Source organism: Pipistrellus hanaki, assembly GCF_964339955.1.
Source record: "Pipistrellus hanaki genome assembly, chromosome: 2".
In the NCBI taxonomy this organism is placed as follows: domain Eukaryota; kingdom Metazoa; phylum Chordata; class Mammalia; order Chiroptera; family Vespertilionidae; genus Pipistrellus; species Pipistrellus hanaki.
Window position 1 is genome coordinate 1,672,679 of NC_140504.1, and position 18,951 is coordinate 1,691,629.

At 60.3% G+C, this 18,951-nt stretch overlaps 2 protein-coding genes across 3 annotated transcripts in view; both read left to right on the top strand.

Annotated features, from left to right (window-relative positions):
- Nucleotides 1-18,951, top strand: part of KCNE2 (potassium voltage-gated channel subfamily E regulatory subunit 2) — a 286,345-nt gene that overhangs the window by 18,854 nt on the left and 248,540 nt on the right. Inside the window, exon 2 of the mRNA XM_084873728.1 lies at nucleotides 7,270-7,660. Coding sequence (XP_084729854.1) covers nucleotides 7,277-7,648 — 372 coding nt within the window. The 5' untranslated portion in view covers nucleotides 7,270-7,276 and the 3' untranslated portion in view covers nucleotides 7,649-7,660. The remainder of the gene's footprint in view (nucleotides 1-7,269; nucleotides 7,661-18,951) is intronic.
- On the top strand, nucleotides 9,846-18,476 carry SMIM11 (small integral membrane protein 11). Of its 2 annotated transcripts, none has more exons than XM_084871924.1 (6): nucleotides 9,846-9,951; nucleotides 14,088-14,165; nucleotides 14,760-14,885; nucleotides 17,307-17,473; nucleotides 17,835-17,963; nucleotides 18,249-18,476. In XM_084871924.1, exons 3-4 carry the CDS (start codon nucleotides 14,874-14,876, stop codon nucleotides 17,460-17,462), a joined length of 168 nt encoding a protein of 55 aa, XP_084728050.1. In that variant the 5' UTR covers nucleotides 9,846-9,951; nucleotides 14,088-14,165; nucleotides 14,760-14,873; the 3' UTR covers nucleotides 17,463-17,473; nucleotides 17,835-17,963; nucleotides 18,249-18,476. The 2 variants fall into 2 exon arrangements, with proteins under 2 accessions (XP_084728050.1, XP_084728049.1); XM_084871923.1 differs by lacking the exon at nucleotides 9,846-9,951 and adding an exon at nucleotides 10,223-10,286.

Below are 18,951 nucleotides of genomic sequence, written 5' to 3' on the forward strand. Positions count from 1 at the left end.
ACACACTCACACACACACTCACACACACACACACTCACACACTCACACACACACCCCCACACACACTCACACACTCACACACACTCACACACACACACACACACTCACACACTCACACACACACCCCCACACACACTCACACACTCACACACACACACATACTCACACACTCACACACACACACAGACTCACACACACACTCACACACACACACACACCCACACACACACTCATACACTCACACACACACCCACACACACTCTCACACCCTCACACACACACACTCACACACACACCCCGAACACACACTCACACCCCCACACACACACACGCACCCCACACACACACTCATACACTCACACACACACCCCCACACACTCACACACACACTCACACACACACACACCCCCACACACCCACACACACACACTCACACACACACTCACACACTCACACACACACTCACACACACTCACACACTCACACCCCCACACACACACACTCACACACTCACACCCCCACACACACACTCACACACTCACACACACACACACCCACACCCACACCCACACTCACACACACACACACACACCCCACACACACACTCACACACACACACACACACACACACACTCATACACTCACACACACACCCACACACACTCTCACACCCTCACACACACACACTCACACACACACCCCGAACACACACTCACACCCCCCCCCCACACACACACGCACCCCACACACACACTCATACACTCACACACACACCCCCACACACTCTCACACCCTCACACACACACACACACACTCACACACACACACCCCACACACACACACACACTCACACACACACTCACACACACACACACCCCCCACACACCCACACACACACACACTCACACACACACTCACACACTCACACACACACTCACACACACTCACACACTCACCCCCCCCACACACACACTCACACACTCACACCCCCACACACACACACTCACACACTCACACACACACACACCCACACCCACACCCACACTCACACACACACACACACACCCCACACACACACTCACACACTCACACACACACACCCCACACACACTCACACACACACACATTCACACACACACACTCACACACACACCACACACACACACACACTCACACACACACACACACACTCACACACTCACACACACACCCCCACACACACTCACACACTCACACACACACACACACACTCACACACTCACACACACACCCCCACACACACTCACACACTCACACACACACACACACACACACTCACACACACACACTCACACACACACACACAGACTCACACACACACTCACACACACACACACACACTTATACACACACACACACACCCACACACACTCTCACACCCTCACACACACACACTCACACACACACCCCGAACACACACTCACACCCCCCACACACACACACGCACCACACACACACACTCATACACTCACACACACACCCACACACACTCTCACACCCTCACACACACACACACACACACTCACACACACACACCCCACACACACACACACACACTCACACACACACACACAGACTCACACACACACACACACACACACACACCCCACACACACACTCACACACACACCCCGAACACACACTCACACACTCACACACACACACACACAGACTCACACACACACACTCACACACACACAGACTCACACACACACACACCCCACACACACACACACACACACTCACACACACACACCCCCCACACACACACACTCACACACTCACATTCACATACTCACACACACCCCCACACACACACTCACACACTCACACACACACACACACACACCACACACACACACTCACACACACACACACTCACACACACACACACTCACACACACACACACACACACCCCACACACACACTCACACACACACACACTCACACACACACACACACACACTCACACACACACACACACACACTCACACACACACACACACTCACACACACACACTCACCCACACACTCACACACACACACACCACACACTCACACTCACACACACACACTCACCCACACACTCACACACACACACACTCACACTCACACACTCACACACACACACACACACACACACACTCACACACACACACTCACCCACACACTCACACACACACACACTCACACTCACACACTCACACACACACACACACACACACACACACACCCGCTCTGGGTAGCGCTCTGAGTGGCCCTGAGCGGACGAACAGCTGGGGCGGGGCGGAGGGGAGGTGCGGGTCACCTGCGGGGCCGGTCGGCGGACACCATTGCGGCTGTCTCCCCCAGGCCGGCGGAGGCGGAGGCAGGGCCGGGGCGGTGACCGCAGACTGGGCCTCGCTCTCGCCATCACTGTCCCGGCGGCTCTGCCCGGGTCCCGGCGGCTCCTGTGCCCTCAGCGGCCTCGCCAGCGCCAGGCCTGCTCCGAGCAGCCTTCTGGGGGGAGGGGGAGATGCGGGCTTGTGGGCGCTGGTCACCCCTGATTCAGTCCAATTTCAAGTCCAAGTGCAGGCGCGGCTCCCTGGCTCCGTCCCTGTGGGCGGAGGACTGACGGGGCTGCCGTCGGACTCTCAGGGAACGTGGGCGCGGGCATGCTTTGGTGGCTGGCACGGCCGTGGCCTCCTCAGCCCCAGGGCCCTCTGTGCCGCGCCAGCACGGCCAGGGTGAGCCTGAGCGGGCGGGAAGGATGAGAAAAGACAGACGAGAGGATGCAGCGGGGTCTGGTGGGACGCTGTCCTCTGGTGCAGAGAGAGCGACCGCGCCGCGGACAACACGCCGGGTCTTCACTGCAGAGCCCATCCACGAGGAATCTAGACCTGAAGTTCAGCAGCCACTGCTTCGGGAGGCAGGAGATGGGCTCTGCTCCCGCTCCCGCCAGCAGGTGGCGCCGTCTCCCCGGGGATCCCGGGCCCTGTGCGTGGCCCCGGCAGCCTGAGACCATCAGACCCTCCTTCCGGGTGGGGCGGCCCGATCTGGTTCGGGAAGGCGATCCCCATACGGGCGGTGCTGGGAAGCTGGTGCAGAGGGACCGTGGCCTGGTGTTTGCCTGGCGCCCCGTCCATCAACTCTTACAATGTGCAGGCCATGGCGTCCTCACCACCCTCCTCCCGGGCACCCCTCCCCCGGGTGGGCTCCAGACCAGTGTCAGAGGCGTCTGTGAGGAGATCGGTCCTTCGGCCAAGTTCCCTTCACGCAGCCCGACACGGAGCCGCGGGCTGGGCCCCGGGGACTTCGCTGGGGGGACCCCGCAGCCCCTTTGGGATCAGCCCCAATCCTGGCTCTTCCTCCACAGCCCGGCCTCCGGCCCCTCTGTGCCCCGGCGGCCACGGCCACTGACACATGGAGCCACGGAGAAGCCGGTGCCCCTGGGCGAGGGCGGCTCTGGTCCGCCCCGCAGGACGGAGAGGGCTTCAGGAGCTGGTCTGCTCGCTCTTCCCGTCTCCGTGTGCTCGGCGGGGCTGCCCACCCCTCCCCAGCGCCTTGCTGCGGCCCGCTGCCACGCTAAAGGATGGCCGTGCGGTCAGAGTCTTCGGCGTTGTCCTGGAGGAGCACCTCAGCAGCATCTGGCTTAGGGGAGTGGAGGGAAGGGGGCGCCCACCGCCAATCCTTCCGGCCTCCTGGTCACCGCCCCCCCCCCCCAGGGTCAGCACGGCCATCTGAGTGCTCTGGGTGCTCACCTCGCCCAGCTGCCTGGGGAGTGTGCTGGGGGGGGGTGCTCCTGTGCCAGGCTGAGCTGGCCACGGGGCCGGGAGGGAACCTGGCACTTCTGCGCAATGCCAACAGCCACTCGGCACAGCCCCGGCACCGCGGGGCGTCCCAGCGGCGTGTTTGACTTTCACACAGATTAGATTAAACGTCGGGGCTCATAAGAGCCCGGAGCTGCGGCTGCACTTGGCAAGGGCGCTGAGGGTGCTCGGCGCTGAGGGTGCTCGGCGCTGAGGGTGCTCGGGGCTGAGGGTGCTCGCAGCTGAGGGCTCCCCACCAGCTCAGGGCTCGCCAGCCACAGCAGGACAGGCGGCCTGGGCCGGCCGGGAGCCAGGGTTCCATCCGGCGCCTGTGGGTAAGTACGCATCCCTCGCAAACCGTCCATCATTTCATTTGAGGAATTATGTGGCAGTGCTCTTTCCTCTGCCAGAAAATCACAAAAAGAATGATTTTTAAGAATTCCTCTCTCCCTCCTTTCCTTGGCAGTGTTTTCCTTGTTTACTCAGAAATTTCATTTTGTAAGCTTTTCTTCTTAATCCCCATCCAAGGATGCTTTACCTCTGATTTTTAGAGAGAGTGGGAGGGGAGAGAGAGAGAAACATCGATGTGAGAGAAACACATTGATTGGTTGCCTCCTGCACGTGCCCCGTCATCTCCAAGGCCCATGGAGGTGGGTTTTTTAAATGTTTTTATCGATTTCAGAGAGGAAGGGAGAGGGAGGGAGAGAAACATCCATGATGAGAGAGAATCATGGACCGGCTGCCTCCTGCACGCCCCCTACTGGGGATTGAGCCCACAACCCGGGCCTGTGCCCTGACCGGGAATCTGACTGTGACCTCCCAGTTCATGGGTCAACACTCAGCCACTGAGCTCCCCCAGCTAGACCATCATGGTGTTTTTGTGGTTATTGCTGGAGCAGGAATTCCTTAGTAAAAATACCTGAGATCTATAGGCCCACCTAGACTTGGAGGAACCCTGTGAAATTGCCAATTCCGGCCATTTTAACCTGTCACAGAGGCAGCTTCACAGGGTTTAACAGGAGGTAAACAATGGCTTATGTCAGCACCTGTGGGGGAAGAACGCATTCCAAACACGGCGGGCGCCTCGGGCACAGAGCTGCGTGGGTGTCAGAAGCGGAACTCTGCTCACAGGTTTCCGTATGCCCATCGGGGCACCGGCCTTGCACGCTGAGCTGGGCCCAGACACCCCGGTGCTCAGTGTTCAAAACGGGGTCCACCTCGGACTGGACGCTGCCAGCCTGGCCAGGGCCCCTCCGGCACTGACTCCCAAGCCTTTCCCTGCGGGTAGGTCTTATCGGAAAGCACCTCTGGGTGTCCCTGCAGGACAGCTGACCAGTGAGCAGGGCCCCCAGCGGGCGGTGAGCGCTGCCACGCGCCCACCTTGGATGCCCTGGGGCGTCCACACTGAGGGCTTTGGGGGGCCCGGGAGCCCCTGGAACTGAAGGGAGAGCTTCGTGTGTGCCTATGTACTCTGTTCAGGAGAAATAAAAGGAAATGGTTTCCCTTTTTGAGGGACCTGCACACCCTTCTCCTGCCCTGTCTCCTCCCCAACCTGCAAACCCATCACGTGTCACTGTTGCCGTGGTTTCTGGTGCATTGCACCGGACACAGGAGAGGCACGGTCACTCGCCACCCTCAGAGGGCGCTGGGCAGACCCCTGCTGTCGTCAGGGTTCTTATGGCCTGAGAAGACCTGCACCCCTGCTTGGCACAGGCTCCTCCCTGGCCAGGCCCTGGTTGGGCGGGTGCAGGAAGCAACCAATCGATGTGCTGCTCTCACATCGATGTTTCTCTCCGTCTCTCCCTCTCTCTCCCACTCTCCCTACAAATCAATGGAAAACATCCTCGGGTGAGTATTCACAAAACAAAAAACAAGCAAGCAAAAGGAGACAGGGACTGGCCTGCAGGCGGAGAGGGCCATGGGCCGAAGGGGGGGTGTGTGGGAGGCTGTGTGGTGTGGAATGGAGTCACCAGGGCTATGCCGGTGGCTGGGTGGGGTGGGCAGTGAGGCGGAGAGCAGCCGGAGGAGATGATGGCGTCTCAGGCTGTTGCTTTGCATCCTCACCTGAACGTGCCTTTCAGACTCGATGGACAAGTCACCTCTTTGCTGCACTTGGGAAGGCGCTGCCTGGTCATAGGGTCTGACACGAACTCCAAACCCTGTCGCTGTCCCTTCGCAGCCTTCCATCCCATAATCCTCTGAGCACTGGGCACCCGGGCCATCGAGGTAGCAGCTGAGGCTCGTGGAAAGCCTGCTACAAACAAGGCATTGTGCTAACTACTGTGAATGGAATATAAACAGCCCAATTTAAAGCAAATTAATGCAAGGATATTGGTGAACACTGGAAACACGAGAAAAGTATAAAGAAGAAAAGAAGTGTTGAGTGTACCACTCACTATGAACATTTCAAACTATTTATTTCTAGTCTTTTCCCATTTTTCCATGCATGTATATTCCATTTACATACGTATTTTATTTGTTTGTTTTTATTGATCTCAGAGAGAGGGAGGGGAGGGAGAAAGAGAAACACTGAACAGTTGCCTCCTGCACACAGCCCGACTGGGGATGGAACCCAAAACCTGGGTGTGTACCTTGACCGGGAGTCAAACCTGCCACCTTCTGGTGTATGGGACAACGCTTCAATCAATCGAGCCCCGCCAGCCAGGGCTATGGACATATATACACATTGGGATCATACTATGTACAGTGTTATCCCTGCATTAACGCCAGACATTGGGCGTCCTTTAATGCCAGTGTGTCTTGATCCAGCATCTAGAAAGGTTCTGGAATCTGGACAAGGAGCTGTGTGTAAGTTAAATAAGAGTTCAGAGACTAAACATAATTTTGGAAGGCATTTGGGAGGCCAGAGGAGCCTGGCTAAAGAAACCAAGTTCTCCTTGTCGCAGGACCCCTTGCTTTTTATTAACACAAATTGTCCTAAGGCAAGGTAGATACACACAAAGAGTAGTTTCATCTACAGAGTCCATTGTCAGATTGGGGAATTGCCTTCGGCTGTTCAGGTGTTTGGCCAGGAGGAGGCAGTAACATGTAGGTTACGATGCCCTGAGCTGTCTGGCAGCAAACAATCATCCTATTCAGGTTTGGGGAAATGCCTTCAGCCATTCCAACAGGTGATAACATATGTGACTCAGCCCTTGTTCACTCCTCAAGTTCCATCCACCTTTCGATGAAACCCTTGCAGTTATGACATGCTGGAACTGGCTCCCGGCACCCCATTACCCTTTTGTCAAATATCATGCCTGCGGCAGATGCAAATGAAAATCTTAAAGAACAACCGAATGTGCGCTCGGCCCATCGCCAGCCAGGTGAGGGAGGGGTCATACTGCTCCCCCTGGCGTGGCCCTCCGGCCATCCCTGCCGCAGCCCCGAGAGGAAAGGACCCCTTCTAACCGCCCGCCGTCTCCCCGTTGGCTTCCGCAGGAGCAGCATGCCCGCCCTGGCCAACCTGACGCAGACCCTGGAGGATGCCCTCCGGAGGGTCCTCGCAGGGTACATGGACGCCTGGCGCCGGAACACGACCGCCCAGCAGGACGCCCTGCAGGCCCGGGTGAACGCCGAGAACTTCTACTACGTCATCCTGTACCTCCTGGTGATGATCGGCATGTTCTCCTTCATCGTGGTGGCCATCCTGGTGAGCACCGTCAAGTCCAAGCGGCAGGAGCACGCCAACGACCCCTACCACGAGTACATCGTGGACGACTGGAAGCACAAGTACAAGAGCCAGATCCTGAGCCTGGAGGAGGCCCGGGCCACCGTCCACCAGAACCTCGGGGCCACGGGGTCCCGAGCGTCCCCGTGAGCCCCGGCCGGCGTGGCTCGGTGGACAGAGCCTCGGCCTGCGGACCCCAGGCTCCCGGGTTCGACTCCTGTCAACGTACCTGGGTTGCAGGCTCCTCCCCGTCCCACGCCCTGGTCAGGGCGCGTGCAAGAGGCAGCCAATTGATGTGTTTCTCTCACATGGATGTCTCTCCCTCTCCTTTCCACTCTCTCTAAAATCAATGGGAAAATACCCTCAGGTGAGGATTAGCAAAACAAAAAAAAGTCTCCTTGACCAGCATTACAGGCAGGGAGTCGACCTCGGACGCCCGCGCCCTGGAGCACCCAAACTCTCCTCTCGAAGACACGGCGCCGCTCGCTGTCTGCAGGGACGTTGCATGGAGACCGTGTGCGGGTCCCTGGGGCAGGCGGCTGTGTCCCCCGAGGGGCTGGCGCTGCTCCTGGGAGTGCTGAGCTGTGAGGCCCCTGACTGCCCGCGACGGTGCTGTCACCTTCGATGTCAGTGGTGAAAGCAGAGCCGATGGGGGCCAGGCGCCTGCAAATAGCAGGGGGGGGGGCGGGGTAGAAAGGAGAGGTTCGAAGAGCACCATGTTCCTCCTCCGGACACGTGGTTCTGCGGGCGGCTAATTCACCGACCAGCAGGACGTGGGACCCAGGTGCGGGGTGGGGAATCCGTTACTGGTCACTGGGCTGACCGGAGCACTCTCACTCATAGCACACCGGTGAGGACGGCTTACCGCAGGTGCATTGCTGTTCCTGGCATTGAGCTGGCTCGGGGCTCCGGCCTGATGACGGATCAAGCTTTCACGGCCAGCCCCCCATGGAGGGAGATCTTCAGAGCCCCCCCCCCCTCCCGTGCACACACTCTCCCTGCCGTTCACTGTCCTGCGGAGAGCGAGCCCCTACACCCCATTAGCATGGCGGAAGCCATGAAGGCTCTTCCCGCACCGTCTCCACTTCCTCTCCTTCCAGGGTCCGTCTTCACTCCGTTTGCAAAGACAGAGGGGTCAGAGTGTAGGAACTGCGGGTGTCTGTGCGAAGCTAGACAGCCGCCGCCTACCGTCACAGAGCCGGAGGTCGGGAGGCCCGATCACCACACGCGTGTCCCACGGTTTCCGTGTAGTGAAGGATTAGGGGCCTTCACTCATTCCTCTCATAAGCGGCATTTGCCATCTGTCCACTCGGGTCACGGGCCCGACCTCTGCAGTACAGAGGGGACCCAGACCCCCTGAGCGGAGGCCCCCAGGAGGGAGGCAGTCAGACCCCTGAAGGTCATGATGATAATTGACAAGGTCACAGCAGAGACCCTCAGAGTGGGCGGGGCTAGAGCAGGGCCGGGGCGGGCCTAAGGCAGGCCACAGTCCACTCTCAGGAGCTGGGGAGGCAGATGCCTGGGCTGCACTCCAGGGAGCTCCCTGCTTCCCCCAGCCCCGCCTACCCACAAGGCAGGGCAAGCAGGGCCTCCCGTGTCGGGGCCGGAGACAAAACTCCAAACAGGAGCCCCCTTCCCCGCGCGTTGCTTGTCGGTGTGTTTATTCCACCTGAATCTCTTTGGAGGGAGATAGCATCAAGGCATGGATTCCTGGTAACAAGCTGCGGGTTTGTTCCAGAGACAGGAGCCTTAGCTCAGGAGATAGAGGCCCCAGCTCCATCCTGCCCTTCTGAGAACGCTGGGATGTGACCTGTGGCTGACCCCTGTCCCTGCCTGCCCCTCGCCGCTCCCCTCCCAGCTTCCTGGGGCAATAAATAGATGACACAAATAAAAACTGCCTCAGCCAGAGTTAGCAGCTACATCGGACAGTTCTTGTTTTGTTTTTGTGTTGTCTTTTTAATATACTTTTGATTTCAGAGAGAAAGGAAGAGGGAGAGATGGAAACATCCATGATGACAGAGAATCATGGACCGGCTGCCTTCTGCACACCCCACACTGGATATCGAGCCCACAACCCGGGCAGGTGCCTGACCGGGAACAGAAGCAGCGACCTCTCTGTGACACAGGGGACAATGCTCTAACCACTGCGGCCCGCGGGCAGAGCAGAGCAATTCCGTTACTTCCTCCCGGGCAACTTGGGTGGATGCACGAACCCCTGGCCCGGGCCGCCCCTCCCGGGCACCCCTGACACCCGCGCTTCTGCACACACAGCGTCCCGGCGGGGCGGGGGCGGGGCACCTGGCTCCTACCGGTACCTAGCTCTGCCCCGGCCCCGCCCCCCTGCGTCACGCGGGTTCCGGTCCGGGTGCGCGCTCCCGCTCTGCACGCGGGGACCGGGACCCAGCCCGGGGCACCGCGCCGTCCCCAAGGAAGCCGCGCACTTTGTGGCGAAGGTGAAAGCCGGGCTGGGAACTGCCGGGGAGCCCGGGGTCCGCCGTCAGGAGCACCAAGGATTGCGGCGCAGCTGAGGTGTAGGGGCCCCGGGACGCCCTGCCCTCCGGCCGCCATCCGCCCCCGGCTCCGGGAAGTGCGGAACCGGAAACGGTCCGGGGCAGTATCCGGCCCGGGCTCCCTGCGCAGGCGCAGAGCGGTGCGCCCAGGAAGGCGGCCCAGGCCCACTGCGCCGGCGCGGAGCGGTGCATTTCGGGACGTGTAGTTTTCCCGCGCCGCATGTGGCAGTCCTGGTTTGCAAGCTCACGGAGCGCAGCGGCTCCCGCAACCTGGAGCTGTAAGTCATGGCCTCTGTCAGCGGGTCCTGACCGGAAGCCCGAGGGCTCTTTGGGGCATTGGGGTGTCCGCGGCCGACCCCGCGTTGGCGCTTTCTCCAGGATGCCCGCCAGTCGGGGACCGGAGGGGCATGGCCCTCACCCGCCCGCCTGCCCGGCTGGGTTGTCCGGGACGCGGGTGCAGGCTGGCCCGAGGCCCGGGGGGTCCGGGGTCCGGGGTTGGTGCTGGCGGGGGGGTGTTGGTGTTGGTGTCCGGGGGCTTGGGGACAGTGAATATCCGGAACCAGTTCAGTGGGAGGGTCGGGGTGTGAGGGGGCAGGTGTTGCCCCCTAAGTTTGGGGTCGGAGAGGACCCTGGCCGGTGGCCGAGGAGCTGAGGCCCAGGCCTCTGGCCAGGGAGCCCGGCTCACCCAGGTCGGCCAAGGGACACACCTCCTCCAGGTGAGAGGGTGAGGGGCTGCGTGGAGGGGGGCCTGGAGGGGGACAGCTTCGGGGAGCTGGGACCAAGGACACAGCCGGCCAGAGTTCAGACCAAGAGCGGGGACCGCCGGGGAGTTCCAGGGGTGCCGAGAAGGAGCCCATGGCGGACAGTGCGTGTCCATGTTGCTCCAGTGGCCTAACCGAAGGCAGCGTGCAGCTGTTCTGTTTATCGAGAAATCTGGCAAAAGAAAAAGTCAGTATATTTTTGCAGTAAAGGAAATAGAACTATTTATCTCAAAGCCATTATTTGTTAAAATACTTTTATTGATTTTTTTTTTTTTTAGAGAGAGAGGAAGGGAGAGGGAGAGGGAGAGACATCGATGAGAGAATCATCCATCAGCTGCCTCCTGCACGCCCCCCACTGGGGATGTAGACAGGAATGGAACCAGGGACCCCGGGCCAACGCTCTATCCATTGAGCCACACCGGTTAGGGCTATTTTTCAGTTTTAAGCTAGGACTGAACAGTTCCCGGGTTAAAGTGCCCGCACCGCTTAGGCTGGCTTCAGCCTCAGAGCTGTCCCGGCTCAGTGTTTGCAGACGACAACTGCCTCGTGTCTAATTTCGCACCAGGTGTTTATGGGAGCAGAGCACAGGCCGGGTATTTTTGGCCTCCTCGGCTTTCATCGCTTAAGTCCTGCCGAGGCCTGCAGAGGGGGAGCATGTCACTGAGGGAGATGGTCCCCCCCCCCCCGCCCCGCCCCCGCAGTGTGGATGGAGGCAGGGGGTGAGAGGAGCCACTCTGATCTGCCTCTCCTCCCGCCCTCCCCGCACCCCAGCGCTGTGTGCAGGTGGGCTTTCTGTGTTTCCCGAAGAGCTTGAGGCGTATCCCTCAGGCATGACGTCGAGGCCGATGCCAGTATATTTTTACTGTCTGACTCCGGATGTCGGCAAGAACGGCGGCTCCCGAATTCCAGACGTGCAGCATTGTTCTTTGGGTTCTGTTTTTTTTTTTTTTAGAAAATATATTTTTATTCATTGAGAGAGAGAGAGAGAGAGAGAGAGAGAGACACACACGGAAACATCAATGATGAGAGAATTATCGCTCTGCCTCTTGTACGCCCTCTACTGGGAATCGAATCCACAACCTGGGTATGTGCCCTTGACTGGACTCAAACCCAGGACCCTTCTATCTGCAGGCGATGCTCTATCCACTGAGCCAAACCGGCTAAGGCTGCATTCTGATGTTTTAAAAAATGTATTTTATTGATTTTTTACAGAGAGGAAGGGAGAGGGATAGAGAGTTAGAAACATCAATCAAAGAGAAACACCGATCGGCTGCCTCCTGCACACCCCTCACTGGGGATGTGTGCACAACCAGGGTACATGCTCTTGACCGGAATCGAACCTGGGACCCTCAGTCTGCAAGCTGACGCTCTATCCACTGAGCCACACCGGTTAGGGCTGGATTCTGACTCTTAAAATGAGGACACTTTGGCCCAAAGAGGTTCTCGACGTGCCCCAGGTCACGTGCCCAGCCTTGGGTGCCACGGGGAATAGAGTCAGGACGCCGGCTCTCCTGGTGCTCCCGTGGTCCCTGTGCCAGGCGGCGGTCTTGTGTGGCTGCATTCCTCCCAGGACGGCCCTTGTGTGTGGCCTGCAGCGTGGCCTGGCCGTGAGCCGAGGAGAGGCGTTTATCTAACCCTCGTGCTCCACATTGGTGTAGTACTTCCCGGGGCCGGTGGAGCGCGGGTCTCTAATCCGGTCTCGGAGGAGGATTTACAGGTGAGGGAGCCGAGGCTGAGGTGCAGGTGACGGGCGGAGGCCACACCCCCAGTAAGCGCACCAGTGCACCGGATCTTCCAGGAACGCCGGTCCTTTGTGGAGTGTTGTTTCATTACAACTTGATGAGATGTAGGAACTTAACTCTTGATTACGTCACTTAGCCTCCTGTGAAATGGGTTTCACTGCTGTCATTTCGCTTAAAGTCGCAGAGCCAATGGCCTGTTGTGGGGGAGGCCTGGTATTTGCCAGACAACAGGGTGTTCTTTGTAATTTACTTCCTCCTACAAATATTTTGGACCTGTTTGTTGTCCTTGACCTTGGGAATCAAGGTAGGTAATGGGGAACGGCTATGTTTGTACACAGCTCAGAGGAGTTGTACAAGCACAGTGTACCCAGCCTTAAATAGTTTATTTTCACAACACGGCTAATCCCCAAGATCATTGGAGATTACGCCAAGTGGAAACTGGCCACACTTGAGCGCAGATCAGAACCTGCTGCCACTTAAAGACAAACAGACCATCCACACGCGAAGGTCAGTGCACCTTCATCACAGGGAAACCGATGATGGTGTGAATTCCTAGCGTTAGCTTATCTGACTTTGAGAAAGTCAAACTTGGCTTTCCTGTGCCAGCTCCCAGCTTGTTTTCAAGATTCTGTGACCTTGAATAGTTGAGGTTCAAATTTTTTAGAGAGAGGAAGGGAGTGAGAGAAACATCCATCGGCTGCCTCCTACATGCCCCTTCCCTCGGGGATTGAGCCAGAAACCCAGGCATGTGCCCGGACCAGTGCATAATACAACACCCAACCAAGTCATACTGGCCAGGGCTGAGCTTTTTATATTTAGACTAGAGGCCTGGTGCACAAAATTTGTGCACTTAGGGGTCAGGGGTCCTTCAGCCCGGCCTGTGCCCTCTTGCACTCTGGGAGCCCTCAGAGTGGGCCTAAACCGTCAGTCAGACATCTCCCAAAGCGTCCTTAGTGCTGCTGCAGAGGCTCACCACCACCGCTGTGCTCACCAGCCATGAGCCCGGCTTCTGGCTGAGCAGCGCTCCCCCTGTGGGAGCACACTGACCACCAGGGGCCAGCTCCTGCATTGAACATCTGCCCCCTGGTGGTCAGTGTGCACCATAGCAACCAGTTGTTCTGCTGTTTGGTTTATTTGCATATTAGCCTTTTATTATATAGGATGCTTTTGTATGTGAAAAAGTTTTCTGTGAAACATCTTCTCTGAGGTTTGTAGTATCTCCATTCTGAAGGCCTATGAGACTCTCTGCTGTCTCTCTTTGTTTTAGTTGAGAGTCTATTTAAAGAAAAGCAGACGTGTGGTTTTGGGTGCAGAGCTCTCTGCCTACATCAGGGTAAGACTGGGGGGCCAGACTGGAGGTTGAATCCCAATCCCCCTGCATGTGACCCTGGACGGGTTTCATAAACTCTGTTCCGGTCTCGAGACGTGAACTCCCTCGGAGGACTGGTGTGAAGACTGAGTGAGACGTCACTGCCGTGGGCCGGGCCAGGCACCGCGGCCCGAAGCTGTACGTATCCACGTCCAGCAGCCGGAGGGCCCTGGGCCCAGCCAGCTGACACCCTGTCTTCCTTTGCAGATGGGACCGAGGCCCCAGGAGGGAAGTCGCCCGAGTGTGTAGTGTCTGCATCCTGAGCGCAAGTCTTCTGACTCTTTGGTATGTGTCACCGGCTCACAATAGTGACCGCGAGGCCACAGGGTCCCCCTGTGCTCCCCGTGCCCCTGCCTGTCACGTCCTGCCCCCCTGCCCCGGGGCCCCTCACCATAGGAGGGGATTCTAGGCCGGACGGCTTTCTTAGACCACGTTTCCCATGTCATGTACTCCCGTCCCTCCAGGTAATCTTTAACAACCCAGATCCGCTTCATTAACTCGCAAAGCCTCTCCCCCTCGAGCAGCTGGGGTTCCAGGCAGGAGGGGGTGGAGGAGCCGAGTTTGGACCTGGGCGTTCACGTCCCTGGTGAGCGGAGCGGGAGCACCGTCCCCGTAGGAGCAGGAGGGCCCCCTGCTGGCGGCTGTGCTCCCGTTCCTGGCAGATCAGCCAGATCTTCTGCCCAACAAGCCGCGCCGGTCCCGGCTCTGACCCAGGCCGCTGCTCCCCGCCCCCCGGGCTCCGGTCAGCTCGCTGGGGACACGGCCTCCGCCCTGCGGAGCGCTCTGTGCTCATCGTGTGCCTCTCTCTCCATCAGAGACTCTCCCCGAGGTGCTGGGCCCTGGATGCCCCCGCTGACCTGTTTCCTCTCCCCCCTCCAGCCCAGCAGCCTGAGCGCCCGCTCCTCCTCCGCGTGCCGGCCGGGCCTGTGCCGGCCGGAAGTGACGGTCGCCCGGCTCTGTGCTGCCCAGGAGTGCCGTCTCAGGTGGTCCAGCATGAACTGGCAGGTGAGCGCATTTACGCAGGAGGGCTTGGGGCTTTTTCTCTCTCCCGACGGCAGAACTCCAGGGTGAGAAGACTCGGCTCGGGCAGGAATCACGATAACGGTAACAGCTGGCTCTAAGTTAAAATGGTTAACATCTGGCTCTCAGTTAACACGCGCGGTGTGCGCTGGCTCGCCAGGTGCTGAAGGGGCCGGGCCTCCTTGGCGGGCCCCGCCTGGCCCGGATCCGCCCGCGTCTTGGGAAACCTTCAGTCAGCCACGTCTCCCGTGGCGGCTCCTTCACGGCGGATTGCGCTCTCAGGGAGCAGCTGCGTACGAAACCGTCCCCGACCGCACGCTCTCCCGCCCTCATCTCTACCTGGTGCTGCCGACCAGTGGGTTTCCCGCTCCAGCGGGGACTGGGAGACGCGAGGGCGGCGTTCCCCGGGTTCCAGGGGCACAGTCTCCCGTCGGTCACCCACCCGTGTAGTGTGGAAGTCGGTCGCCCACCGTTCCATCAGGTGCCGCTGCCCCTGGCTGGCGAGCGAACACGCCGGAGCCCGGGGGGCCTGGGTCAGTGCTGGGAGCAGGGGTTCATGGGCAGCGCAGAGGCGCCGGCTAGCCGGTTGGCCGTGGGAGAAGCGTGTGTCATGTGTGTGTCACATGTGTGCCACGTGTGCTGTGGAATCCTGACGCAGGCGGGGTTCGCTAGGGGTGGTCACGGGACGGCCACTGGAATGTATGTGATTGTGGGCACTTCCAAAAGTAGGAAGTCAAATAGAAATCATACATCGTCATACCATCCAGGGGTGCTATGACAATTTGGGGTATTTTTTCATGTAGATGTGATGTGTGTCTTTTACACTTAGGAGCTTGTATTTTCTCAGTTATACTCCTTGTTCGGAACATCCCTGGTTTCTGTTTCGAGGGGATCTGGGTCTGGGGGAGTACAGACCCTGCTTCCCGGCTTCCGGGCTGTGGGACTGGGGGCTTCAGGAGGCCGGGGGCTGGCCAGGGGCCCACAGTCTCAGAACCCTGAGCCTCAGGCGAGGCGGGCAGGACTCGGGGCAGGGCCTCCCCTGTGCCAGCCAGGCCTGTTCACAGCAGCCGCCTCACTCCCCCCGTCTGCACGTCTGGAAGGTTTGTAGAAATCAGAGGGAGGGGGTAACCCGTGAAGCTCAGCGCCCAGAGGCAGGCGGCCCTGGCCCTTGGCTGCAGCCCTGTGGTGTCCTGACCCTGGCTGCCTGCTCTGCCCTCTTTCCTGGAACATCTGCCTCCTGCTGCCTCCCGGGACCCTGAGGAGAGGTGAACTGACCGCTTCCACCATCTGTTTGTGGGGGTTCCGTTTCAGTGGGTTTCCTGGCTCTGCCTGCCGTCTGACCCCTGCCAGAGCGGCAGCACCTGGGGCCGTGGCTGGAGCTGGGAGGTGGCTGGAGCTGGGAAGTGACTGGGGCTGGGGCTGGGGCAGGGAGGTGGCTGGGACGTGGGCTCGGATGCAGCAGGATGCAGGCTGGCAGAGGTTTCCAGAACTGGAGAGAGTGGTTTTAAAAGGAGCAGTGAGGCTCAGCTGCCTAGAAATCCTAGCACATACAGGAGGCTTAGTTATGGCAGCAAACTGGCTTTTTCCTCCAAGGATAAGGTGACCCGATGTCCTGCTTTTGGCAGACAGTCCCAATTTTTAACCATTTGTCCCTCGTCCCGCGGCGTTTTAAAAAATTCCCGATTAAGTGGGCTGTCTGGTCACCTTTTCCAAGGAGGAAGCGTAAGGTCCATTAATAGCTGGTTGAGAGCGCCCATCTGGGCCTTGTCTGTAAGATGGGCCCGCAGGAGGCTGCAGGGGCGGGAGGCGGGAGCTGTGGGTCAGGGAGGACGGGACCAGCCGCGTGTGAACGGGGGTGTGTGCAGCTGAGTGTGAACGTGTGTGCACAGCCGCGTGTGAACGGGGGGGGGGGGGTGCAGCCGCGTGTGAACGGGTGTGTGTGCAGCCGCGTGTGAACGGGTGTGTGCAGCTGCATCGAATGGCGTGCAGGGTTTCCTTCCTTTTGTATTTGCTCTGCCTTCTGTGCAGTGCTCATGGCGGGAACCAGAGGAAGTGGGGACGGAGCTGGAGAATCTAGGGGGACGGGCTGGCCCAGCAGCCCGCGCAGGCGGCGAGGCAGACGCTCAGAACAGCCGGTGCCACCCGGCCGCTCAGCCGGTGCCAGTGCAGAGGGCCCGGCTCTGGCTCCCTCTGCTGGCCACGCTGCCTCCAGAGCAGAGGCCTGGGCAGCGGCACAGGCAGGGCCGGTTATGAGCCGGGGTCCTGAGGTCGGCATCCCGGGCGGCCGGCAGGGAGGGCGGTCTGGGCGGATGCCGGCGGCGTGGGGACAGGGCCGGCGTAGGAGGTCGCGCACAGGAAGCGTCCGATGCCGCACACACACACACAGAACCGCTCCTTCCCCGCCAGGTTCTCGACCACGTGCCGCTGCTGCTGTACATCCTGGCAGCGAAGACGTTGATCCTCTGCCTGGCTTTTGCCGGAGCCAAGATATACCAAAGGAAGAGGCTGGAGGCCCGGGAGCGGCAGCTGGAGGCCGAGAAGTCGGGGAAGAAGGAGCGCTAGCGGGAGCGCCGGTACACGCTTGGGGGGGAGGTGCGGGCGGGCGGCCTGTCCCTCGGGTCCGAGGGGGTGCGGGCCGGGGTGCCCTGACCTCCGCCTGTGCTGGGCCGGAGCTCGGGCTGGTCCTCGCCCGCCTGTGGCTCTCCCTCCTGAGGGCTGGGCCGCCTCGGGGCGGAGGCCGGGTGCCCGGGGCTCGGGAATTGCTGAAAGCTGCGCCTTCTCCCGGGGGAAGCACCTCTGAGCACCCGCCGGTGTGCAGAGTGCGAGGGGGTGGGAGGAGGCGGCACAGGCCGGAAGCCGCCTGCACCTCAGGCCCGGCTGGGGGTCTGCCGGGTCCTCACCAGCTCCCCTCGCCCCGCGCTGCCCGCTCCGCAGCTCGGACCCGGTCCTCGGAGCCGCCGGCCCGGCCACAGCAGCCCCTGTGCGGCAGCCGCCTCCTGAGATGCTCCGTCGCTGGACTCCGGCTCTGGCGGTGCGGGAAGAGGGAGCGCGGCCAGCCGACAGGTGAGGGGCCGCCCGCACCCAGCGTGGCGGGGCTTTGGGGGCACTGAGAAGGGGGTCACACACACCCCTCCCTCCCTCCAACGCCAAGGCTCGGGGGCGGCTGACGGCTGGGTTGGGGAGAAAGATAACTGTGAACCTAAGTACGGGGAGCCTTTTCTGAGAAATGAAGAAAAGAAGTACGGTTATGGGAGGTGTCTGAGTCAGGGCGGCTGCGCTGAGCGAGTGGGGCGTCCGCCCTGCCGACCCAGTGGCTCCCGCTGACCGCTGACCCCGTCCCTTCCCCAGGCCCCGCCCGCCCGGCGCCCACCACCCGCCACCTGGAGAGCGGACTCGCCGAGGAGAAGCCGGGGGAGTGCGGAGGCTGATCCTAGCCCGGCTGAGCTTCCGGTGACGGCGACGGGCAGCGGCTCTGAGAGCCCGCGTTTTCTCCAGTAAAGCAAACGCCTGGCAGCGTCTGGTCTCTGGTCTCTGGGATAGGCCTGTGCGGCGTCACGTGTGTGTGTGTGTGTGTGTGTGTGCGGCGTCACGTGTGTGTGTGTGTGCGTGTGTGTGTGTGTCTCTCTCTCTCACACACCCCCCCCGCTGTGCTGTGAGGCAGGGAGTTCTGCAAACCCCCAGCTGCTGTAGGCCCCCCCCCCCGGGCTGTACAAGTGGCCCCGCTGTGGGGAGGATGCCCCCCTGCACACCCTCACCCTCTGACCTCCGCCCTCTGACCTCCGCCCTCTGACCTCCGCCCTCTGACCTGTGCCCTCCCACCCTGTTTTCTCCTCTTCCCAGGGACTCGGCCCCTCGTGCTTTCATGGTTGGGGGGGCATGGCCTGAGGGGCTCGCTGCCCCCATGTGGACAGTGGAGTGACGGAGACCGGACCAGTCTGAGACGGGAGGAGGACTGGTGCCCCTTCGTGGGGGTCGGGGGTGGGTGAGGGCCGGCTCCTTCCATTCCGTGTGAAGCTCTGTGGTTGGGTCTCCAGTCCTCAGCCTGGCCCAG